The sequence below is a fragment of the Triticum aestivum genome, chromosome 4B (assembly GCF_018294505.1).
Source record: "Triticum aestivum cultivar Chinese Spring chromosome 4B, IWGSC CS RefSeq v2.1, whole genome shotgun sequence".
NCBI lineage: Eukaryota > Viridiplantae > Streptophyta > Magnoliopsida > Poales > Poaceae > Triticum > Triticum aestivum.
This window is the reverse complement of record NC_057804.1, coordinates 602,051,659-602,077,441: the sequence shown is the minus strand read 5'-3', so window position 1 is coordinate 602,077,441 and position 25,783 is coordinate 602,051,659. Positions and strand designations below refer to the sequence as shown.

At 45.9% G+C, this 25,783-nt stretch overlaps 2 protein-coding genes across 2 annotated transcripts; one reads left to right on the top strand and one right to left on the bottom strand.

The window, feature by feature from the left end:
- Positions 1-693: 693 nt before the first annotated feature.
- On the bottom strand, positions 694-1,340 carry LOC123093508 (cortical cell-delineating protein). The gene has a single exon (XM_044515490.1). The coding sequence runs from the start codon at positions 1,300-1,302 to the stop codon at positions 877-879; it is 426 nt and encodes a 141-aa protein (XP_044371425.1). The 5' UTR covers positions 1,303-1,340; the 3' UTR covers positions 694-876.
- A 3,445-nt stretch (positions 1,341-4,785) lies between these two features.
- LOC123093507 (cortical cell-delineating protein) lies at positions 4,786-5,448 on the top strand. Its single transcript, XM_044515489.1, has one exon. It carries the CDS (start codon positions 4,798-4,800, stop codon positions 5,221-5,223), a length of 426 nt encoding a protein of 141 aa, XP_044371424.1. The 5' UTR covers positions 4,786-4,797; the 3' UTR covers positions 5,224-5,448.
- The last annotated feature ends 20,335 nt before the right edge of the window (positions 5,449-25,783 follow it).

Sequence of the window (25,783 nt, the reverse complement as noted above, 5' to 3'; positions counted from 1 at the left end):
TCGTCAAAACCTATCAATATGGGATCTAGTTTTGAAGATCTCGACAAGAGGAATCCAACGGCGAAAGCAGTTCGAGATTTGGACGCACGGTTTAAGAGATAAAACGTTTTGAATAAACGGATTTACGAAAAAAAGGGAAAACTCTCAGGTTGCGACAAGTGGCGTACATACAACGCACCACTTGTTGCAACCTGGAGAATTGAAATGATCAATACTCCTTAACTAGTGATTTCGAATTAATCAAATATTCAATCAATCACATGCACACACGACGGACGACGCCCATGCGTAGCATACATGCTGCCGTATCTTTTCCTAGCCTTGTGTCTCTTGGTCTCTATGCTTGTTGCTTTCTCAGGACTAGTTCCAATTTCTTTTTTGTCACAATAAATCCCGTATATAGCTCGCACCATATGCATGTGGCCATTGCACAACTCAGCCAGCCAAGCCTGCGCGTGGTCTCGCCATGTTTGCCGCCCGTTTGCGGCAAGTAGATGTAAACAGATAACTATTACAATTGTTTTTCATTATTTTACCACACCTATTTACATATTTGTTTTAGTATGGCCCCCGCAGCAACGGATGGGGTGTCATCTACTATAGTTCTAAAAACGAAGAAGCTACGTGTGTATGCATATGTGTGCACGCGCGTCTAGATCATACTTGTGTTTCAGAAAGAAAGAAAAAGGACAATTAACTAGAGCAATAATTTTGCTCACTGATGATATATCAATACGAAGAGTACATGGTTGTTTGCCAAAAACAAGAGGAGTAGCACTGGTAACAACGATTCAAATGTGGACACGAAAATAACAATGAAGTACGGATCGAAAGCAAATCTTATTCGGCGCCCGTACGTGCAGTAGTAAGCGTCCGTTAATGGCCTGGGCAAGTGAACTCGGACGGGCACGTCTTGCTGCAGTGGTTGAGGAGGAGGCTGATGTCCACAGGCACGTTGAGATGGATGCCGAGGACGTTGGCCCTGACGGCGGTGCACAGGCAGACGGCGGCATCAAGGTCGACCAACCCCTGGAGCAGCGGGCAGCACTCGTCGTGCGCCGGAACGTCGACCTTGAGGCCGAGCAGGCCGTCGAGAACGTTGGCGCACACCCTCAGCTTTAGCGCGTCGATAGAGCACTGCGCGCCGTGGCCGTGCGCTCCTCCTCCGTGGTACGTCGGCGGAACAACAACGGACGGCGTCGGCACGACGACTAGCGGCTGGCAATAGGGTCCGCAGCCGTGCGTGGCGACCGCGGAGAGGAGGAGGCTCAGGGCGACGAAGGTAGCAGCTCTGGATGCCATCGTGAGCGTGTGCTTGAGTAGGATATGTAGCTGGTGCTTTGGGTTTGGGATGCAGACAGCTTGGAGAGAGTGTTGTATTTATAGCCATGGGGATGTGGATGCGTGCATGCAATGCATGGGATCGAACTGTTTGGCGTAGTAGCGTAGGCATGTATGCATGATCGGACGTACGTGGCCATGTGCGATTCGATCGGCTTCGAGACTGCTAGGTTGTCCTCTCGGTGTATCATTTGTTTGATACGGCGAGATTTTAGCATGATCAGGGACCGATGGTTTTGGAATATTAATCCTGAAGATACGGCAACAAGTTGAGCAATACCCTTGCATGTTCATGCATGTTAGCCAACCTTGTCATGCTACACAACATATTTTAGAGTAAAAAGGACAAGATTATGCAAGCAAGTTGAGAATTAAACCATGCGGTGTGAGCGCTTGGACTTCATTAGCGATGCGCGCGCGGCGCAATGGACAAGGAAATAATAATTGGAAACACTAAAAATTTGATGTTAGAAATGTAGGCATGACAAATCTGACATTTTTATGGCAATTTATATTGTGCAATTATGACAAATTTAGTTTGCAAAACACGGCAATTTTTTAGTAAAATAAACTGGGATGGATTTGACATGCTTGCCAACTAAAACTTGCCATCCTCGAAGAACACTATTTGCCATAAAAAATGTTTGATTTACCATGGTAAAAAATCTGAAATCAGATTGGTAGTGGAGTCCATAATGATATGCATATGGGCGCGCATAGCCACCGTACCGGAAGGTAAGCCGACACCGAGGGTTATGCTAGCTAGTACCTGCCTACCTCCATGTGAGACCAATATTGAGCCAGCTAGAACCGTGTGTTCATCGTTGATAGTACCATCAGTGTGATGTGGGCTCTACAGGTACATGCTTTGATAGTCATCTGGATTGATTATCAAATGACAAAGATTAATCAGGCGCTCATCACTGTCTTTTTGATATGATACTAGTGAGAACTTTGGCTGATTTCCTTTTTAAGGAAACGTTTTTCATAGAATAAGCTAGTAGGCTTAATTTGTGTGTGTCCTAGCTAGGCCTCAACTCAAGTACTCAGTGTGCCGGTCTATGAAACCTTAACAGTTTTTCTGTCTAATAAACCTAACTTTAACAGAATTTTTAATCCCAGCATGCTGCCTGCCTATATAGGTGCAATCTAATTACCATATCAAAGCGAATTATCAAGAAAGAGTGTGGCTAAATCTCAGTCGACTATGACTTAACAAAGTCTCAGTCAAGTGACAGAACCTATAAAAAGAAGAAATGTTTTTTTAAAGAAAACTTTACACGATCTCCACGTAAAATCTGACGAATATATATCGACTAAGACTTTGTTAAATCTGACTGAGATTTAACAACCTCGATCAAGAAAACTATACCTATATAGGCCCTACTTTTATCTTATGAAATCTATTTCCGTGTCCGTGACTCGATGAGATTGACACGTTATACATTTTCCTTTAATCCTTTTTGTGGGGAGCAATTTTTTTTCATGCTCAGCAAACTAAGAATGGGTCAACAAGAGCAAGTGAAACGAAACGCGCGACAAATTTGTGCGCATCATCGGGTTCACGGGCGCCGAACGGGAGCTAAATAATTGGCTTCCCGACCATGGCCATGCATGATTCCATCGACTTAATCGCGTCTGTCTAATATAATCTCTTGTTTCTAGTGAGCGCCCAGTGGGTCATAAGGTCATATATGCAGGTACACTGGTACACACACAAAGTTGTTTGTTCACATCTGAAATATTCTCAGGCAACTTGACCTACCGATCTGCGCTGTCCGGATCAAACTTTCACAAACCACGATCGTCTTCGGTTTCTTGAAACAAACTTTCATCTAGCAAAAGAGTGTGTGTTGCAACGAAAAAAATAATAGTTCACACTCCTGGCCCAATAACCATGACTCAAGACTTCAATAGATCCACGTCATTTATTTCAACACATGGCATCCCGTCTGTGTTGTCATTATATTCAGATTTTTTAAATGGTTAGCAGGTAATAACATCATATTCAGATTCTGCATATTTTTCTAATCAAATTTCATATATAACATGTTATATTTGGAGTTAGGATTTAAAATATATGAATATTTTTTAAAATCATTTGATATGTACTGCAGGTTGATTAAGTTAAAACTATCACTTGTCATGCACATCACCGCAAAGGATAAGACGCCCTAGCCAGCCGCCGTCTACCCAAAAAGCTAGGGTTCTTCTGCCTCCCGCCGGCGCCGGTCCGTCTCGTCTCCCGTGGCCTTAGGGTCATGGGGGCGGAGTGGATCCCGGCCCTTGCTGGCGGGAGGGCTCCGTTTTTAGATTTTTTTTAGGTTTGTTAGGGTTTGTGTCCTACTCAGAAAGGCGAGACGGCGGTGACTCTCTGAAGATGGAATAAAGGTCTTCCCGCCTAGCCCCCGTTCCGATGATGCATCTAGCATCGTCGGTGGGCGTGTGGAGGTGTGTCTCCGGTGGATTTGTCTTTGGTGGATTTGCTCGAATCTGTTCGTCGTTCGTCCTTATTCATGCGTCTTCAGGTTGGATCCTTCTTATCTACACTCTTCATCAGCGGCGGTTGCTGTTCTGGTGCGTTGGTTCTACGGGGCCTTAGCACGACGACTTCCAGACTGTCTACCGTAACAAGGTTTGCTCGGCTCCGGCGAAGGAAGGGTGATGACAGCGGCGCGCCTTCGGCTCGCTTTAGTGCTTGTAGTCGTCGCTAGGTGGACTATGGATCTAGATGTAATTTGTATTATTTTTAGTGTTCGTTGTACTACCATGATCGAAGATGAATAGATCGGAAGTTTATCCCGCAAAAAAAAGGGTTAAAACTATCACTTTTGCAGGAAACCCCCGGTATTTTGGTATCGCGGGATATGTATTGTGGGTTGATTAACTTAAAACTATAGTGCCATGGTCCTTTGGGGCCTTAGCATGATGACTTCCCGACTGTCTACTACATCAAAATTTGCGGGGCTCCGCTGAGGGAGGGGAGAAGATGGCGGTGCGCCTTTGGCTCGCTCTAGTGTTTGTAGTCGTCGATAGGTGGTCTATAGATCTCCTGGTTGTAATTTTTATTACCACTTGTGTTCTCTGTATTGCTGATTGATGATACTTAAATTGGAAATTTCTCTCCAAAAAACTTAAAACTATGGCTAACATGAATGAACATGCAAGGGTATTGCTCAACTTGTTGCCGTATCTTCAGGATTAATATTCCAAAACCATCAGTTCCTGATCATGCTAAAATATTGCCGTATCAAACAAATGATACACCCGGATGACAACCTAGCAGTCTCCAAGCCGATGGAATCGCACATGGCCACGTATGATCGATCATGCATACATGCCTAAGCTACTACACCAAACAGCTCGATCCCATGCAAGCACGCATCCAATATCCCCGGCTATAAATACAACACTCTCTCCAAGCTCTCATGCACCCGACTCAAGCACACGCTCACGATGACATCCAATACTGCCATCTTCGTTGCTCTGAGCCTTCTCCTCTCCGCGGTCGCCACGCACGGCTGCGGACCCTATTGCCAGCCTCCAGTCGTCGTGCCGACGCCGCCCGTTGTCGTTCCGCCGACGTACCACGGAGGAGGAGCGCACGGCCACGACGGGCAGTGCTCTATCGACGCGCTAAAGCTGAGGGTGTGCGCCAACGTTCTCGGTGGCCTGCTCAGCCTCAAGGTCGGTGTTCCGGCGCACGACGAGTGCTGCCAGCTGCTTCAGGGGTTGGTCGACCTTGACGCTGCCGTCTGCCTGTGCACCGCCGTCAGGGCCAACGTCCTCGGCATCCACCTCAACGTGCCTGTGGACATCAGGCTCCTCCTCAACCACTGCGGCAAGACGTGCCCGTCTGAGTTCACTTGCCCATCCCATTGACGGATGCGTACTGCTGCACGGGCGCCGAATAAGATTTGCTTTCAGATTCTAAAAAAATAAAAATTATTTGCTTTCAAGCCGTACGTCGTTGTTATTTTCGTGTCCACATTTGAATCCTCGTAACCAGTACTACTCTTTTCGTTTTTAGCAAACAACCTAATAGTCGTTTTCTTTGTGACAAACATGTACTCTTCGTATTAATATATATCATCAATAATTTTTGTCTGGCTGTCTCCTCCTCCTTCAAGAAAGAAAGTTAGGATTTGTGCCTCTCGCCGGCGTCGACGTAGGTCCGTCTCGTCTCTGGTGGCCCTAGGGCCATGAAGGCGTGGTGGATCCTGGCATGGGCCGGTAGGAGGGCTCCATTTTTAGTCATTTTTTACAATTTTGCTAGGGTTCGTGTCCTGCTCAGGAAGACGAGACGCCGACGGGTCCCTGAAGATGAAATAAAGGTCTCCCGCCTAGCCCCCATTCCGGCGGTGCGTCTAGCATCGTTGGTGGGCATGTGGAGGTGTGTCTCCGACAGATCTATCTTTGGTAGATTTGCTCGGATCTCGTCGTTCTTCGTTTACGTTCGTGTGTCCTCGGTTTGGATCCTTCCGAACTACGTTATTTTTCATTGGCGGCAGTTGCTATTCTGGGGTAATGGTCCTATGGGGCCTTAGCACGATGACTTCCCAACTATCTACTACAACAAGGTGTGCCCGACTCCGGTGATGGAGGGCGATGTCGGCGGCGCACCTTCGGCTCGCTTTAGTGCTTGTAGTCGTTGCTAGGTGGTCTATAAATCTGGATGTAATTTTTATTTTAGGTGTTCGTTGTATTACCATGATTGAAGATGAATAGATTAGAAGTTTTCGTGCAAAAAAACATATCATCAATGAGCAATAATTATTGCTCTAGTTAATTGCCCTTTTGTTTTCTTTTTTAAACACACAAGTACTGATCTAGACGCGCGCGCACATACAGATTGCAGCTTCTTCATTTTTTAGAACTATGACGCCTCACGCGTTGCTGCGGGAACCATGCCAAAACAAATGTGTAAATAGGTGTTTAAAAATATGGATAAGTATATTTTTCGTTCTCAAACTCTTCTGAGAGTTTAAAAATTGTCCCTTAACTCAAAATCGGATAGTTTTCGTCTCTCAACTATCAAAACCGGATAATTTTCGTCCCTTACACCGCTTCGGGCAGTTTTCGTCCGGCATGAACAGTAATTTCAAAAAAAATAGCAAAAAATCTGAAATTTTGTGAGATCAAAGTTCCTCACGTGCGTATGCGTACAAAATTTCATATTGTTTGGACATTCCAGGTGCTCATGACAAACAAAAAACAGTAAATATGTACAGTAGTGAACAGTAAATTAGAAAAAAATAGCAAAAAAATAAAAAAAGTATGAAATTTTTTGGCATCAAAGATGCTTGGGTGTGCAAGGTGTTTGCAAATTTTCGTGCTCAAATGACATATGAGGAGCTCTAGCAAGAAAAAACAGAATAGTTCACTTTTTCAAAGTTTCTTTCCCAGCCAATTTTTGTTTTTTTTTGCCACGGGCTCCCACAATGTCCAAACACCATGAAATTTTGCAGGCACATTGAGCACCCAAGCATCTTGGATGCCAACATTTTTCATATTTTTTTTGGATTTGTTTTCTACTTTTTTCGAATTTACTGTTCATCAAAGTACATATTTATGGTTTTTCCTTTGTCACAAGCTCCTGGAATTTCTAAATAGCACCAAAATTGGTATGCACCTTGCGCACCCGAGGAACTTTGATCCCACAAATTTTCAGATTTTTTTTATTTTTGTTACAAATTTACTATTCACCGGTTTACTGTTCATGTCAGACGAAAACCGCCTGAAACGGCACGAGGGATGAAAACTATCTGGTTTTGCTAGTAGAGGGACGAAAACTATCCGGTTTGGAGTTGAGGGACGATTTCTAAATTCTCGAAAGAGTTTGAGGACGAAAAATATACTTATCCCTTAAAAATACGTAAAACAATTGTAATAGTTGTTTGAAGTCTGTGTCCGTCTTCGGCTGAAGTCTGTTCGTTTCGTCTCCTCTTGCCTCCTTCAGTTGCACCTATAAAAGGGAGGTCGCTCCTCTCAGAGAGACGCACCAGAACTACTTCTTCCTCTCGCCAGTGGTTCATGTCGCTAAGCTACTGTTGTCTTCCTCATCCCGGCTTGTGGCATGCACCGCGAGTCGGGAAAGTAGGCTTCCGAAACCGCACCTCTTTGATTCCTATACGGGAGAAGGGTGATAAGGTTTTTGGGGAGCGCTATGCGCGACTACTGACTCCTTCGTCACGGACGCCCTGGACTCCGACAACTTCTTCCCCAAGGTCCACAACCTCCTCGACGACATGGCTAGCGAGGATGTCGACCCCAAGTCCAGTGCTCCTGTTGTTGCTGTTGTCCCGTACGTGTTGTTGCTCTTAGAGGCCCTGCTACAGTTTTTTGTTCTAGTGTTTGCCTTAAGATATGTTAGGCTCTATTTCATATATGCAACTTGCTATACTGTTTGCTCTAAATATGTTTAGTTATAGTTCATATATGAAGATGCTATTTACCTTCTCTTTGTCAAATCGCATGACTTGTTTTGTCACTGCTATACTAGTCATGCTTTATCTAGTATTTCTATTAATAAAATCATTCGGTAAATTGCTCATATTTCCAACATCATCATGGCGTTGGTGCGGGTTGATTCAACACGATGCACACATGGGAGCTTGAAATCAATTGGCACAGGGTAGCATGACCAGCTACATGGAGTCTTGTTAATATGGAGTTGGGGTGTCTGATGAATGATTTCATTCATGTTGATGGAGGGGCTACAACGTAAGTGAAAGGAGAGTTGAAGCCTATTTCAATGGGAAAAGGGAGTGACATGTTGTTCTTGTTGAGACTATGTTACACTCGACATCAGTCGATGATGTCGGTGGTTCTCTGGCATGGGGTTGTGGTGGTGTGTGTTCGTGAACCAGTATAGTCGCCCAGGACAGAAGAGACTCAACACGAGCCGCGAGGAGTACTATGAGCATGGGATGCGGCGACTGGCCAAGACACTCATGGTCAGGTGGACGCATCTAAAGATGGATTAGAGTTGACCATGAAGAATCTGCACAAGTGGCAGAAATTCCAAATGTCAAAATCTTGGAGAGTACGTTGTCATATATTCTATGGTGTTCGGTCCACATTGCAAACTGCGGATGAAAAATGCAAAAGAAGGTAGAGTGCTACAACTGTGGGGGTATGTAAAAGATAGTCCAAAAAAGAATGAGGCAACTGCGAATTTGACTCGAGGTGACTAAAGAGCAACAGAAAATTCTTTCGAGTTCATACACGCAGTCAACAATAGCGAGAATGGTGAGTTACAAAATTTTATATGTGGCATCAAATATGCGAGTTATTTTCTCTCATGCAGATCAAGAAAGAAGCTACCAGGATGATGATAAATTAGTGTAGTCAGATATGGTGACTTTTATGATCGACGTATGGTGGCATTGAACGGATACTCCAGAAAGATAGTACATAATTTTCGTGAGAAAATTTGATTACAGTTACAAATGGAGTCACTTAGAGTCAAGGGAGTAATAGTAGATCTTGTTGGGGAACGCAGTAATTTCAAAAAAATTCCCACGCACACGCAAGATCATGGTGATGCATAGCAACGAGCAGGGAGAGTGTGTCCACGTACCCTCGTAGACCAAAAGCGGAAGCGTTAGCACAACGCGGTTGATGTAGTCGTACGTCTTCATGATCCGACCGATCGAAGTACCGAACGTACGACACCTCCGAGTTCAGCACACGTTCAGCTCGATGACGTCCCACGAACTCCGATCCAGCAGAGCTTTGCGGGAGAGTTTCGTCAGCAGACGGCATGATGACGGTGTTGATGATGCTACCGGCGCAAGGCTTCGCCTAAGCACAGCTATGATATTACCGAGGTGGAATATGGTGGGGGGGGGGGGCACCGCACACGGCTAAGAGATCAATGATCAATTGTTGTGTCTATGGGGTGCCTCCCTCCTCCGTATATAAAGGAGGGGAGGAGAGGGCCAGCCGAGGGGAGGAGGCGCGCCCAAGGGAGGAGTCCTACTCCCATCGGGAGTAGGACTCCCTCCTTTCCTAGTTGGAGTAGGAGGGGGGAAGGAAGGGAGAGAGGAGAGGAAGGAAAAAGGAGGGGGCGTCGCCCCCCCTTCCTTGTCCAATTCGGACTAGAGGGGGAGGGGGCACGCGTCCTGCCCTGGCCGCCCTTCCTCTTCTCCACTAGGGCCCATTAGGCCCAATAAACCCCCCCCCCCCCCCCCCGAGGGGGGGGGGTTCCGGTAACCCCCCGGTACTCCGGTATATGCCTGAAACCACCCGAAACTATTCTGGTGCCCGAACATAGTCATCCAACATATCGATCTTTACGTCTCAACCATTTCTATACTCCTCGTCATATCCATGATCATATCCGGGACTCCTAACTACCTTCAGTACATCAAAACACAAAAACTCATAATACCGATCGTCACCAAACTTTAAGCGTGCGGACCCTATGGGTTCGAGAACTATGTAGACATGACCGAGACTCGTTTACGATCAATAACCAATAGCGGAACCTGGATGCTCATATTGGTTCCCACATATTCTATGAAGGTCTTTATCGGTCAAACCGCACAATTAACTACATACGTTGTTCCTTTTGTCATCGGTATGTTACTTGCCCGAGATTTGATCATCGGTATCTCAATACCTAGTTCAATCTCGTTACTGGCAAGTCTCTTTACTCGTTATGTAGTGCATCATCCTGCAACTAACTCATTAGCTACAATGCTTGCAAGGCTTATAGTGATGTGCATTACCGAGAGGGCCAGAGATACCTCTCCGACAATCAGAGTGACAAATCCTAATCTCGAGATACGCCAACTCAACATGTACCTTCAGAGACACCTGTAGAGCTCCTTTATAATCACCCAGTTACGTTGTGACGTTTGGTTGCACACAAAGTGTTCCTCCGGTAAACGGGAGTTGCATAATCTCATAGTCGTAGGAACATGTATAAGTCATGAAGAAAGCAATAGCAACATACTAAACGGTCAAGTGCTAAGCTAACGGAATGGGTCAAGTCAGTCACATCATTCTCCTAATGATGTGATCTCGTTAATCAAATGACAATTCATGCCTATGGCTAGGAAACACAACCATCTTTGATCAACGAGCTAGTCAAGTAGAGGCATACTAGTGACACTATGTTTGTCTATGTTTTCACACATGTATTATGTTTCTGGTTAACACAATTCTAGCATGAATAATAAACATTTATCATGATATGAGGAAATAAATAATAACATTATTATTGCCTCTAGGGCATATGTCCTTCAGTCTCCCACTTGCACTAGAGTCAATAATCTAGATTACTCAGTAATGATTCTAACACCCATGGAGCCTTGGTGTTGATCATGTTTTGCTCGTGGAAGAGGCTTAGTCAACGGGTCTGCAACATTCACATCCGTATGTATCTTACAAATCTCTATGTCTCCCACCTGGACTTGGTCCCGGATGGAATTGAAGCGTCTCTTGATGTGCTTGGTTCTCTTGTGAAATCTGGATTCCTTTGCCAAGGCAATTGCACCCATGTTGTCACAAAAGATTTCCATTGGACCCGATGCACTTGGTATGACACCTAGATCAGATATGAACTCCTTCATCCAGACTCCTTCATTTGCTGCTTCCGAAGCAGCTATGTACTCCGCTTCACATGTAGATCCCGCCACGACGCTTTATTTAGAACTGCACCAACTGACAGCTCCATCGTTCAATATAAACACATATCCGGTTTGCGATTTAGAATCGTCTGGATCAGTGTCAAAGCTTGCATCGACGTAACCATTTACGACTAGCTCTTTGTCACCTCCATATACGAGAAACATATCATTAGTCCTTTTTAGGTATTTCAGGATATTCTTGACCACTGTCCAGTGATCCACACCTGGATTACTTTGGTACCTCCCTGCTAAGCTAATAGCTAGGCACACATCAGGTCTGGTACACATCATTGCATACATGATAGAGCCTATGGCTAAAGCATAGGGAACATCTTTCATTTTCTCTCTATCTTCTGCAGTGGTCGGGCATTGAGTTTGACTCAACTTCACACCTTGTAACACAGGCAAGAACCCTTTCTTTGCTTGATCTATTTTGAACATTTTCAAAACTTTATCAAGGTATGTGCTTTGTGAAAGTCCAATTAAGCGTCTTGATCTATCTCTATAGATGTTGATGCCCAATATATAAGCAGCTTCACCGAGGTCTTTCATTGAAAAACTTTTATTCAAGTATCCTTTTATGCTATCCAGAAATTCTATATCATTTCCAATTAATAATATGTCATCTACATATAATATCAGAAATGCTACAGAGCTCCCACTCACTTTATTGTAAATACATGCTTCTCCAAAAGTCTGTATAAAACCATATGCTTCGATCATATTATCAAAACGTTCATTCCAACTCCGAGAGGCTTGCACCAGTCCATAAATGGATCGCTGGAACTTGCACACTTTGTTAGCACTTTTTGGATCGACAACACCTTCTGGTTGCATCATATACAACTCTTCTTCCAGAAGTCCATTCAGGAATGCAGTTTTTACATCCATTTGCCAAATTTCATAATCATAAAGTGTAGCAATTGCTAACATGATTCAGACTGATTTAAGCATCGCTACGGGTGAGAAAATCTCATCATAGTCAACTACTTGAACTTGTCGAAAACCTTTAGCAACAAGTCGAGCTTTGTAGACAGTAACATTACCATCAGCGTCAGTCTTCTTCTTGAAGATCCATTTATTTTCGATGGCTTGCCAATCATCGGGAAAGTCAACCAAAGTCCACACTTTGTTCTCATACATGGATCCCATCTCAGATTTCATGGCTTCAAGCCACTTTGTGGCATCTGGGCTCATCATCGCTTCCTCATAGTTGTAGGTTCGCTATGGTCAAGTAACATAACCTCCAGAATAGGATTACTGTACCACTCTGGTGCGGATCTTACTCTGCTTGACCTACGAGGTTCAGTAGTAACTTGATCTGAAGTTTCATGATCAATATCATTAGTTTCCTCACTAATTGGTGTAGGCGTCATAGGAACCGGTTTCTCTGATGAACTACTTTCCAATAAGGGAGCAGGTACATTTACCTCATCAAGTTCTGCTTTCCTCCCACTCACTTCTTTCGAGAGAAACTCCTTCTCTAGAAAGGATCCGAATTTAGCAACAAAAGTCTTGCCTTCAGATCTGTGATAGAAGGTGTACCCAATAGTCTCCTTTGGGTATCCTATGAAGACACATTTATCCGATTTGGGTTCGAGCTTATTAGGTTGAAGTTTTTTCACATAAGCATCGCAACCCCAAACTTTAAGAAACGACAACTTTGGTTTCTTTCCAAACGATAGTTCATAAGGCGTCGTCTCAACGGATTTTGATGGTGCCCTATTTAACATGAATGCGTCCGTCTCTAAAGTATAACCCCAAAATAATAGCGGTAAATCAGTAAGAGACATCATAGATCACACCATTACGTTGTGGTGTTCCGGGTGGCGTGAGTTGCGAAACTATTCCGCATTGTTTCAAATGTAGACCAAACTCGTAACTCAAATATTCTCCTCCACGATCTCATCGTAGAAACTTTATTTTCTTGTTATGATGATTTTCCATTTCACTCTGAAATTCTTTGAACTTTTCAAATGTTTCAGACTTATGTTTCATTAAGTAGATATACCCATATCTAATCAAATCATCAGTGAAGGTGAGAAAATAACGATACCCACCGCGAGCCTCAATATTCATCAGACCACATACATCAGTATGTATGATTTCCAACAAATCTGTTACTCGCTCCATAGTTCCAGAGAACGGCGTTTTAGTCATCTTGCCCATGAGGCACGGTTCGCAAGTCCCAAGTGATTCATAATCAAGTGATTCCAAAAGCCCATCAGTATGGAGTTTCTTCATGCGCTTTACACCAATATTGCTGGGGAACGTAGCAGAAATTCAAAATTTTCTACGCATCACCAAGATCAATCTATGGAGATTCTAGCAACAAGAGATAGAGGGAGTGCATCTTCATAGCCTTGAAAATCGCTAAGCGGAAGCGTTACAAGAACGCGGTTGATGGAGTCGTACTCGCGGCGATTCAAATCGCGGAAGATCCAATCTAGCGCCGAACGGATGACGCCTCTGTGTTCAACACACGTACATCCCGGGGACGTCTCCTCCTTCTTGATCCAGCAAGGGGAGAGGAGAAGTTGAGGGAGAACTCCAACAACACGACGGCGTGGTGGTGATGGAGCTTGTGGTTCTCAGGCAGGGCTTCACAAAGCACTACGGAGGAGGAGCAGGTGTTGAAGGAGGGAGGGGCTGCGCCAGGGAAGAGGTGCGGCTGCCCTCCCACCCCTCCACTATTTATAGGGGCAAGGGGAGAGGTGGAGGCGCCCTAGGGTTTCCCCCAGGGGGCGGCGGCCAAGCAGATTGGATCTCCCTAGGGAAAATCCTAGGGAGACTTGCCCCCCAAGCCAAGCAGGTGGAGGATTGCCTCCCAAGCCAGGTGGAGGCGCCCCACCTCCCCAAATAACGTGGGAAAGGGTGTGGGGGTCGCACCACCCCTTAGTGGTCTGGTTTCCCCCTTCCCCTTTGGCCCATGAGGCCCTCCAACACTTGCCGGGGCTCCCGAAACACCTTTCGATCATGCTGGCCATAGCCTGGTACCCCCGGAACACTTCAGGACTCCAATACCCTTCGTCCAATATATCGATCTTCACCGCCGGAACTCCTCGTGACATCCGGGATCACATCCGGGACTCCGAACTACCTTCCGTAACCACATACTATTTCCCATAACAACTCTAGCGTCACCGAACCTTAAGTGTGTAGACCCTACGGGTTCGGGAACCATGCAGACATGACCGAGACGTTCTCTGGCCAATAACCAACAGCGGGATTTGGATACCCATGTTGGCTCCCACATGTTCCACGATGATCTCATCAGATGAACCACGATGTCGAGGATTCAATCAATCTCGTATACAATTCCCTTTGTCAATCGGTATGTTACTTGCCCGAGATTCGATCGTTGGTATCCCAATACCTCGTTCAATCTCGTTACCGGCAAGTCACTTTACTCATTCCGTAATGCATGATCCCATGACTAACTACTTAGTCACATTGAGCTCATTATCATGATGCATTACCGAGTGGGCCCAGAGATACCTCTCCGTCATATGGAGTGACAAATCCCAGTCTCGATTCGTGCCAACCCAACAGACACTTTCGGAGATACCTGTAGTGCACCTCTATAGCCACCTAGTTACGTTGTGACGTTTGGTACACCCAAAGCATTCCTATGGTATCCGGGAGTTGCACAATCTCATGGTCTAAGGAAATGATACTTGACATTAGAAAAGCTTTAACAAACGAACTACATGATCTTGTGCTATGCTTAGGATTGGGTCTTGTCCATCACATCATTCTCCTAATGATGTGATCCCGTTATCAATGACATCTAATGTCCATGGTTAGGAAACCATAACCATCTATTGATCAACGAGCTAGTCAACTAGAGACTCACTAGGGACATGTTGTTGTCTATGTATTCACACATGTATTATGGTTTCTAGTTAATACAATTATAGCATGAACAATAGACAATTATCATGAACAAGGAAATACAATAATAACCATTTTATTATTGCCTCTAGGGCATATTTCCAACAGTCTCCCACTTGCACTAGAGTCAATAATCTAGTTCACATCACTATGTGATTGTAATGAATCAACACCCATGGGGTTTGATCATATCTCGCTTGTGAGAGAGGTTATTAGTCAATGGATCTGAACCTTTCAGATCGGTGTGTGCTTTACAAATCTCTATGTCATCTTGTAGATGCAGCTACCACGCGCTATTTGGAGCTATTCCAAATAACTGTTCTACTATATGAATCAGGTTTACTACTCATAGTCATCCAGATTAGTATCAAAGTTTGCATTGACATAACCCTTTACGACGAACTCTTTTACCATCTTCATAATCGAGAAAATTCCTTAGTCCATTAGTTACTAAGGATAACTTTGACAGCTGTCCTCTGGTCCATTCCTGGATCACTCTTGTACCCCATGACTGACTCATGGCAAGGCACACTTCAGGTGCGGTACACGACATAGCATACTGTAGAGCCTACGTCTAAAGTACAGGGGACGACCTTTGTCCTTTCTCTCTCTTCTGCCGTGGTTAGGTCTTGATTCTTACTCAATACTCACACCTTATAACACAGCCAAGAACTCCTTCTTTGCCGATCTATTTTGAACTCCTTCAAAATCTTGTCACGGCATGTATTCATTTGAAAGTATTATTAAGCATTTTGATCTATCCTTATATATCTTGATGCTCAATGTTCAAGTAGCTTAATACATGTTTTCCATTGAAAAACACATTTCAAACAACCCTATATGCTTTCCCAGAAATTCTTCATCATTTCCAATCAACAATATGTCGACAACATATACTTATCAGAAATTCTGTAGTGCTCCCACTCACTTCTTTGGAAATACAAGTTTCTCATAAACTTTGTATAAACCCAAAATCTTTGATCATCTCATCAAAGCATATATTCCAACTCCGAGGTGCTTACTCCTGTCCTTAGAAGGATTGCTGGAGCTTTGCATACTTGTTAGCATCTTATAGGATTGACAAAACCTTCTGGTTGTATCACATACAACCTTTCCTCAAGAAAATCGTCGAGGAAACAATGTTTTGACATCCTATCTGCAAGATTTCATAAATAATGCAGTAACTGCTAATATAATTCCAACAGACTCTTAGCATCACTACGAGTGAGAAAGTCTCATCGTAGTCAACTCTTTGAACTTGTCGGAAAACATCTTAGCGACAAGTCGAGCTTTCTTAATGGTGACACTTACCATCATTGTCCGTCTTCCTTTTAAAGTCCATCTGTACCCAATAGCCTTACGACCATCAAGTAGTTCTTCCAAAGTCCGCACTTTGGTTTCTAGACATGGATCCTCTATCGGATTTTATGGCCTCTAGCCATTTGTCGGAATCCGGGCCCACCATCTCTTCTCCATAGATCGTAGGTTCATTGTTGTCTAGCAACATAACCTCCAAGACAAGATTACCGTACCACTCTAAAGCAGTACGCGTCCTTGTCGTCCTACGAGGTTTGGTAGTGACTTGATCCGAAGTTTTATGAGCACTATCATCAGCTTCCACTTCAATTGGTGTAGGTGCCACAGGAACAACTTCACGTGCCCTGCTACACACTGGTTGAAGTGATGGTTCAATAACCTCATCAAGTCTCCACCATCCTGCCACTCAATTCTTTCGACACAAACTTTTCCTCAAGAAAGGACCCATTTTAGAAACAATCACTTTTGCTTCCGGATCTGAAATAGGAGGTATACCCAACTGTTTTGGGTGACCTATGAAGATGCATTTATACGTTTTGGGTTCGAGCTTACTAGGATGAAACTTTTTCACATAAGCGTCGCAACCCCAAACTTTTAAGAAATGACAACTTAGGTTTCTCTAAACCATAGTTCATACGGTGTCGTCTCAATGGAATTGCGTGGTACCCTATTTAAAGTGAATGCGGTTGTCTCTAATGCCTAACCCATAAAAAATAGTGGTAATTCGATAAGAGACATCATGGTATGCCCCATATCCAATAGGGTGCATCTATGATGTTCAGACACCCCATCACACTATGGTGTTCCACGCGGTTTTAGTTGTGAAGCAATTTCCACAATGTCTTAATTGTGTACCAGACTCACAACTGAGATATTCATCTCTATGATCATATCATAGACATTTTATCCTCTTGTCACGATGATCTTCAACTTCACTCTGAAATTACTTGAACCTTTCAATAATTCAGACTTGTGTTTCATCAAGTAAATATACTCAGCATCTACTCAAATCATCTGTGAAGTAAGAACATAACGATATCCACTACGTGCCTCAACACTCATTGGACTGCACACATCAAAATGTATTACTTCCAACAAGTTGCTCTCTTGTTCCATCTTACTAAAAATGAGACTTTTCAGTCATCTTGCCCATGTGGTATGATTTGCATGTCTCAAGTGATTCAAAATCAAGTGAGTCCAAACGATCCATTTGCATGGAGTTTCTTCATGCGTACATACCAATAGACATGGTTCGCATGTCTCAAACTTTTCAAAAAAAAACACGAGTGAGTCCAAAGATCCATCAACATGGAGCTTCTTCATGCGTTTTATACCAATATGACTCAAATGGCAGTGCCACAAGCAGGTGGTACTATCATTACTATCTTATATCTTTTGGCATGAACATGTGTATCACTACGATCGAGATTCAATAAACCATTCATTTTAGGTGCAAGACCATTGAAGGTGTTATTCAAATAAACAGAGTAACCATTATTCTCCTTAAATGAATAACCGTATTGCGATAGACATAATCCAATCATGTCTATGCTCAACGCAAACACCAAATAACAATTATTTACGTTTAACATCGATCCCAATGGTAGAGGGAGCGTGCGATGTTTGATCACATCAACCTTGGAAATACTTCCAACACATATCACCACCTCGCCTTTAACTAGTCTCCGTTTATTCCGTAGCCTTTTATTTCGAGTTACTAACACTTAGCAACCGAACCGGGATCTATTACCATGGTGCTACTAGGAGTACTAGTAAAGTACACATTAATAAATATGTATATCTAATACACTTCTGTCGACCTTGCCTGCCTTCTTATTTACCAAGTATCTAGGGTAATTCTGCTCCAGTGACCGTTCCCCTTATTACAGAAGCACTTAGTCTCGGGTTTGGGTTCAACCTTGGGTTTCTTCACTAGAGCAGCAACTAATTTGCCATTTCATGAAGTATCCCTTCTTGCCCTTGCCCTTCTTGAAACTAGTGGTTTCACTAACCATCAACAATTTATGCTCCTTCTTGATTTCTACTTTCGTGGTGTCAAACATCGCGAATATTTCAAGGATCATCATATCTATCCCTGATATGTTATAGTTCATCACGAAGCTCTAGTAGCTTGGTGGCAATGTCTTTGGAGAAATATCACTATCTCATCTGGAAGATTAATTCCCACTCGATTCAAGTGACTGTTGTACCCAGACAATCTAAGTACAAGCTCAACGATTGAGCTTTTCTCCCTTAGTTTGTAGGCTAAGAAACTCGTCGGAGGTCTTATACCTCTTGATGTGGGCACGAGCCTGAAATCCCAATTTCAGCCCTCGGAACATCTCATATGTTCCGCGACGTTTCAAAATCGTCTTCGGTGCCTCAATTCTAAACCGTTTAACATTACTGAACTATCACATAGTCATCAAAACGTGTATGTCAGATGTTCGTAACATCCACAAACAACGTTCGAGGTTCAACACACCGAGCGGTGCATTAAGGACATAAGCCTTCTGCGCAGCAATGAGGACAGTCCTCAGTTTACGGACCCAGTCCACATAATTGCTACTATCAACTTTCAACTAAATTTTCTCTAGGAACATATCTAAAACAGTAGAACTAAAGCGTATGCAACAACATAATTTGCAAAGACCTTTTGACTATGTTCATGATAATTAAGTTCATCTAATCAAATTATTTAATGAACTCCCACTTAGATAGACATCCCTCTAGTCATCTAAGTGATACATGATCCGAGTTAACTAGGCCATGTCCGATCATCACGTGAGATGGACTAGTCATCATCGATGAACATCTCCATGTTGATCATATCTACTATACGACTCATGTTCGACCTTTCGGTCTCTTGTGTTCCGAGGCCATGTCTGTACATTCTAGGCTCGTCAAGTCAACCTAAGTGTTTCGCGTGTGTAAATCTGGCTTACACCCGTTGTATGCGAACGTTAGAATCATCACACCCGATCATCACGTGGTGCTTCGAAACAACGAACTTTCGCAACGGTGCACAGTTAGGGGGAACACTTGCTTGAAATTTTAGTGAGGGATCATCTTATTTATGCTACCGTCGTTCTAAGCAAATAAGATGTAAACTTGATAAACATCACATGCAAATCATAAAGTGACATGATATGGTGTCACATCCCTAGCTTCTGGTGCTGCCTAGTGTTTGCATCTTGCTTGCATCATGTTTAACTTTCATGGAAATTTGAAATGGGGATTGCTCAAACCCTAGCACCAGATCAAATCAACTAGGTTCAAACAAAAATATTCTCAATGGACCCAAAATGCTCTTCAGGAAAGTTCATTATTTTTGGATTGGTCTAGAACCTCTCCCAAAAATGGTGCACATTTTCCTAGGCCATTCTGGATTTTTGAATTAAATCATTACTTATTTGCATTTGGGCATTTAAATACTATAAAATATTTAAAATGCTCAAATAATCCCAAACTAAAATGTTTACTGTAGGATATATTTCCAACAGTGGTCATGAGCAGTTGCATGATTTTTGGGATTGATTTAGTATTTTTAATAAAGCCACAAAGCTGCAGAAAAATAGAAAACAGGAATTAAAAGAGAAAGAGAGAGAACTTACCTGGCACTTACCTAGCAAAGCCCACCTGGCCTGACACTATAGCAGCCCAGCCGGGCAAAACCAGCCCAGCCCACCAGGGGCTCCTCCCTGTCGTCTTCCACCTCCTGCCACTAGGCAGGAGGGCGTGTGGCCGCCGTGCACGCACACGCGCCCCGGCCACCTCCTGCTTGCCGCTCCCCTCGACGCCCTGGATTTCTCTGGTGGTGCCACGCACCTCCCTGCCTCTCTCTCTCACTCTCTCCCGTGCCTCTCCCCTCCTCTGTTTTCTCTCCCTCTCACCACCGAGCGCAACTGTCGCCGCCGATGAGTACCACCGCGGCCACAGCCACCGCCTCACCTCCCCGACGCATCCCAAAGCTCCGCCTCGGCCTACTCTTCCTCCTCACCGCTCCAAGCGTCGCCGGGAGGCCTGCTCCGCCGTCACCGCCGTCTTCTTCAACCTCAGGCATCCGAGATGCCGCCAGCCGATTCGTCTGCCCCAGGTCGTCCACGAGCAAGCTGAGCCCCTCCTCGAGTTCACGGTGAGCTCCTCCACCGTTTCCCCCTGGCCCCGTGGTCTGCTTCTCGCCGTAGATGCCATCCCCATGAGCCCCGAAGCTCGCCGTAGCTCGCACCTGAGCTCGTCATCGTGCTCGGGTTGCTCCCAGAATTCGAACTCAACCGCTAGCTCGCCTTGCCGTGCACCGCAGCGCCGTAGCCGTCGTTGCCCGAACTCTGGCGCCGCCGCGAGCTCCATTCCGGTGAGCTCCGGCCACCCCAGCTCGAGCTGTTGCCACCCCTGGATGTGTGCGAAGCCCAGCAACCCATAGCCGCAAACCACGCCCGAAACCATCCCCTGTAGCGCTTTCCCGTGGCGTTCCTATCGTCGGATTTGGTCACCGCCGGCGAAACTCCAACGGGCTGACGTGGCAACGTCTTTAGCAGCTAAACACGCTAATTAACCCCACTCCCTGGACACTGACAGTGGGCCCTGCTGCCTAATTAAACTGCTATTAGTTTTAAGTTAGTTTAGTTAACAAAACCAGCGGACCCACGCGTCAGGGTTGACTGGCTGACGTGGCAGTTGACCGGACCCACCTGTCTGTGGGACTAACCAGCCTGAGTCACTGACATGCAGGACCCACGCGTCAGGTTTGACCTGGGTCAACCTTGTTGAGTGCTGACATCACAGTGACGTCATGCTGACGCAATAAGTCATTTTCTGGATTTGTTTTATTTCTAAATAACCAGGAAAATCCAGAAAATGATTTAAACTTCAAAAATTCATAGAAATTCAACCGTAGCTCCAAATCAAATAATTTATATATGAAAAATGATCAGAAAAATTCAATCTATCCATCTGTAGCATTTGCATGCATGTTAGAACAACTTATGACTACTGTTTAGGACAATTCAATTAAATGGCATTTAAATAACCACATGTGGAGTTTGAATTTGAATCTTGGATTCAAACCAACTTCATTTAATCTTGTTTTAGTTGCATTAGCACAAACCATAGCATATTGCCATGTCACATTCATGCATCATATTGTTGCATTGCATTGATTGTGTTTCTTCTTTGTTTGTCGGTGCTTGTCCCCTCTCAGTAGACGTGTACCGACGATGTGATCGATGACGCCGATGAAGAACTATATTATCTTCAGAAGTGCCAGGCAAGCAAAACCCCCTTGTTCATTCTGATACAATCCCACTCTCTCGCTCCTGCTCTCTTTTACTGCATTAGGACAACAACGATTCAACTGCTACTTGCTGCGGTAGTTGAACCCCCTTATCCTCTGCATGACCTGTCATTGCCACAGTAAATAGATGAAACCCACTAGCATGAGTAGGAGTTGTTTGAGCCCTGATGTGCCTACTCATTCATGCTTGTTTGTCATGCCTGCTACTGCTTAGAGTTGAGTCAGGTCTGATTCATCGGGAATGAATCGGAGGTGTGTGAACATGTCCTACTGTTGAGAGCTAAGTGTGTGAACACGATTTGGTAAAGGTAGCGGTGAGAGGCCATGTAGGAGTACATGGTGGGTTGTCTCATTGCAGCCGTCCTCAGGAACTGAGGTCTGTGTTTGTGATCCATGAACAGCTACTACCACACATTGGGATCCTTAATTGACTCTCTCGACTTATTAATCAACTTGATCTCTGTCCAGGAGTTGCAACTAGTTTCTGGTGTTTGTAGGTAGTGTTAGTAGTCTACCAAGTGGCACCCGGTACAGGTGGGCTTGGGACAGACTAGGCACAGTGGCCCGGTGTACCAAGTGGCACCCGGATGGTGGACTTGGGAACCCTGCACACATCGTTTGGGGCCGTGAGCGACACCCCGGCCGGATCTCCTTGCGGATGGAACCCGAATAGGCGATAAACCTGGACGAGAGACTTGTGTGGTTAGTCAGGTCGTGGCCGACACCCTCGCTGGGCTTCCGCTTGAAGGTTGCCGAGTACATGTCGTGTAAACGGCGGTAAGTGGTGAGAGCGTGTGTGAAGAAGTACACCCCTGCAGGGTTAACATTATCTATTCGAATAGCCGTGTCCGCGGTAAAGGACTTCTGGGTTGCCTGTACAGTTCATAGACAAGTGAAAGTGGATACTCTAAAATACGCAAGATAAGCGTGAGTGCTATGGATGGCATTCTCGTAGGGAGACGGGAGCGGATCCATAGTGGTGTATTGATATGGTGAATATGTGGACTCGTGTGCGCCACCTCAAAAGAGTTACTTGCAGTCGTAGTTTAGGATAGCCACCGAGTCAAAGCTGGCTTGCTGCAGTTAAACCCCACCACCACCTTTGTTGATAATGATGCATATGTAGTTAGATCTGATGTAAGTCTTGCTGGGTACATTTGTACTCACGTTGCATAATTTATGTTTTTGCAGAGAGACTTCAGTCTCGCTAGTAGTACCGCGTGGACTTCGACGTTTAGCTTGTTACCTCAGCTACGATCTTGTGCCCTCGGCAGGATCTGGTAGATAGTCAGGCTTCTCAGCCTTTTTCATTTGTAGATGTCTGTACTCAGACATGTTAAGCTTCCGCATGTGCTTTGACTTGTATGCTCTGAATGTTGGGTCGTGAGACCCATGTTGTAATATCTTGCTCCTCGGAGCCTATTGAATAATACTTTGAGTCGTAGAGTCATGTTGTGATGCCATGTTGTATTTGCACATATCGAGCATATTGTGTGTATGTTATTGAAATGCTTGGTATGTGTGGGATCTGACTATCTAGTTGTTTATCCTTAGTATCCTCTCTTACCGGGAAATGTCTCCTAGTGCTTCCACTGAGCCATGGTAGCTTGCTACTGCTCCGGAACACTTAGGCTGGCCGGCATGTGTCCTTCTTCGTTCCTGTGTCTGTCCCTTCGGGGAAATGTCACACGATGAATACCGGAGTCCTGTTAGCCCACTACAGCCCGGTTCACCGGAGTCCTGCTAGTCCAGTGCTACAGCCTGGATTCACTCGCTGATGACCGACACGTTCGTTGCTGGGTCATGTATGCCTGTCCCTGTAAGTTAGTGCCACTTTGGGTTCACGACTAGCCATGTCAGCCCGGGTTCTTTGTCATATGGATGCTAGCGGCACTATCATATACGTGAGCCAAAAGGTGCAAACGGTCCCGGGCCAGGTAAGGTGGCACCCGTGGGAATACCGTGCGTGAGGCCGCAAAGTGATATGATGTGTTACATGCTAGATCGGTGTGACATAGGATTGGGGTCCTGACAGCTTTGGTATCAGAGCTTGACTGCCTGTAGGATTACCAAGCCAAACTGGTCGAATTTAAGTCTAGAAATTCTTTAGTTATATAAGGGAATTGATTTTGGGATGGAACGTAAGGCTCTTTTTACTCCTTATACCTTATGCCCTCTGATTTGAGTCATCTTACCTTTCCTACGGGGTTAAGGAACTAGGCTATCTCCTCTTTCTATCAGGATCACGTGTTACTACTCTGTTGTCGGTGTACTAGAGTAGGGGTACCCTAGTATCTCGAACTTGTGCACGGGCAGTTGCAGCCACCCGCGGCAAGGCTTGCCGGGTGACCGCCAAGGTCCTCCGCGGTTCCTGTGGAGCCATTCAAGAACAAAGTATCTAAGCCAAGGAGACAAGGCCCCGGCAAGAGGAGCTTGCCGAGAAGGCCAACCAAGGCATAAGAACAAAGTATCCAAGCCAAGGAGACAAGGCCCCGGCAAGAGGAGCTTGCCGGGAAGGCCCACCAAGGCATCTCAAGGAATTTGCCGCGACACGCCACGCGTCCTGGCAAGGCCCGGGGAGCGACAAGCTTCCGGACGCGACAAGACAACGACCGCGGCAAGGCACCTGCCGCGGCACGCTACCACCCTGTACCTACGCTCCAGCGCATCCACCAACGTGTCGCCCTGGGGCCTTTCCAGGCGCGCGTGGCGAGAGGCTGTGCAGCCAGCGGTGCGCGGTGGCAAGCGGCGCTGACAAGATTGCCATCGTGGCGAGCGGTGGTGTCCCTGACGGTCCCTGTTTGCACTATTTGGGCGACGTAGACGGGCATTTAATGCCTTTGTCCCCTGCCGTCAGGGTTAGGTATGATACACTGTACAGGTTGTTGTACCAACCGCAAGTCCTTTTCCATTTTTACCCTTGTCTACGTTGCCACCTGTCGGTGACCCCTTGAGCATATAAAAGGAGGCCCATGCGCAACGTAGAGGGGGGTTCGGAAGGTTCGAAGCCAGAAAACACTCACGCACGGTCTCGTTAGCAGCTAGAGTGTACTGTAGCACTCAGCGCTCCCGAGCAAGAACTCAATACAATCAGACAAGCAGCAGTAGGAGTATTATCTCTCCGGAGAGCTCCGAAGCTGGGTAAACCGCTCGTGTGCTTCGCCTCGATCTGCTCTTTGTGCGATCTCCGCCCCCCGCCGAACCAAAAGGGGCTCGGTCCGCCGGTCCCATAGGTGTTCGTGGATCAGTTTCCCCGACATCTTTGGCGCGCCAGGTAGGGGGCGTCGAGGTTGTGTCAACCTGATCCGGTGTTCACACGAGCTAGATCTTCATCTTCTTCATTGACATGCCACCGAAGAAGAAGACTTCGGCGGCAGCTGTTCCGTCCACGTCGATCCCACCACCACCGGAGCAAACGGGTGGTGGGGTAGACGTCGGTGGAAAAACGGAGATCGACGAGGAAACCCACGGTGCTGCCAGGTCCAAGGACAAGGCTGCACAGACCTCGGCGTCCGTACATGTACCGCGCCCATCTCAGGAGGCGCAGGACCGACAACGTCATGGTATTCGCAGTGCCATACGTTTGTTGGACCAAGATCGAGCTGGTGGATCTCGGGACGCTCGAGACCAGCATGCACGCCAACATGCTGGCACGAGCGAGGCACGGTCGCCTGGACGGGTTACTGCTCCTTCTAACATAGTTAGAAGTCCGAGCATATCCCGCTCCTCGCACCGTTCGCCACTGCCGCCCACCACTCCAGCAGAAGCTTTGGCGCGAGCTCAACTGCTCCTGGATTACCCTCCGACGGCAGACAAGATCGATGAATGGAGGGCCACCATTCAGAGTCTCATCGGCTTTGCCAACGGCGATACTCCACGGCAGCCGAGTACATTGCTACCACGGCAGGACTACCGGGCGCGAGCCGATGGCGACGAAACCGGTGGGGGTGCAACCACCAAGCACTCTCCACCCAGAAGGCCAAGATCGCCGACTCGCCGGATCCACCTCGACAGCGACTCCACCGCATCATCAGATCCACGAGCTCGTCGCGATCAACGCCAAGTTCTTCACGAACGACAGCAAGAAGACGCTCGAACTCGCATCGAGCGCCAAAGAGAAGCGCGGCGTCAATCAGACCAGCGCGCTGGGCCCTCTGTCGACATGCATGCGCCAGGGGAACCAGGTGACTTGCCGTACGCGGTAGGTTGCCCTGCGTTCACTCGTGAGCTGCGGCAGGTCCAGTGGCCCAGCACGAAGAATTTCAAGCCAGACGTGCCCGAGAAGTACGACGGCTAGTCG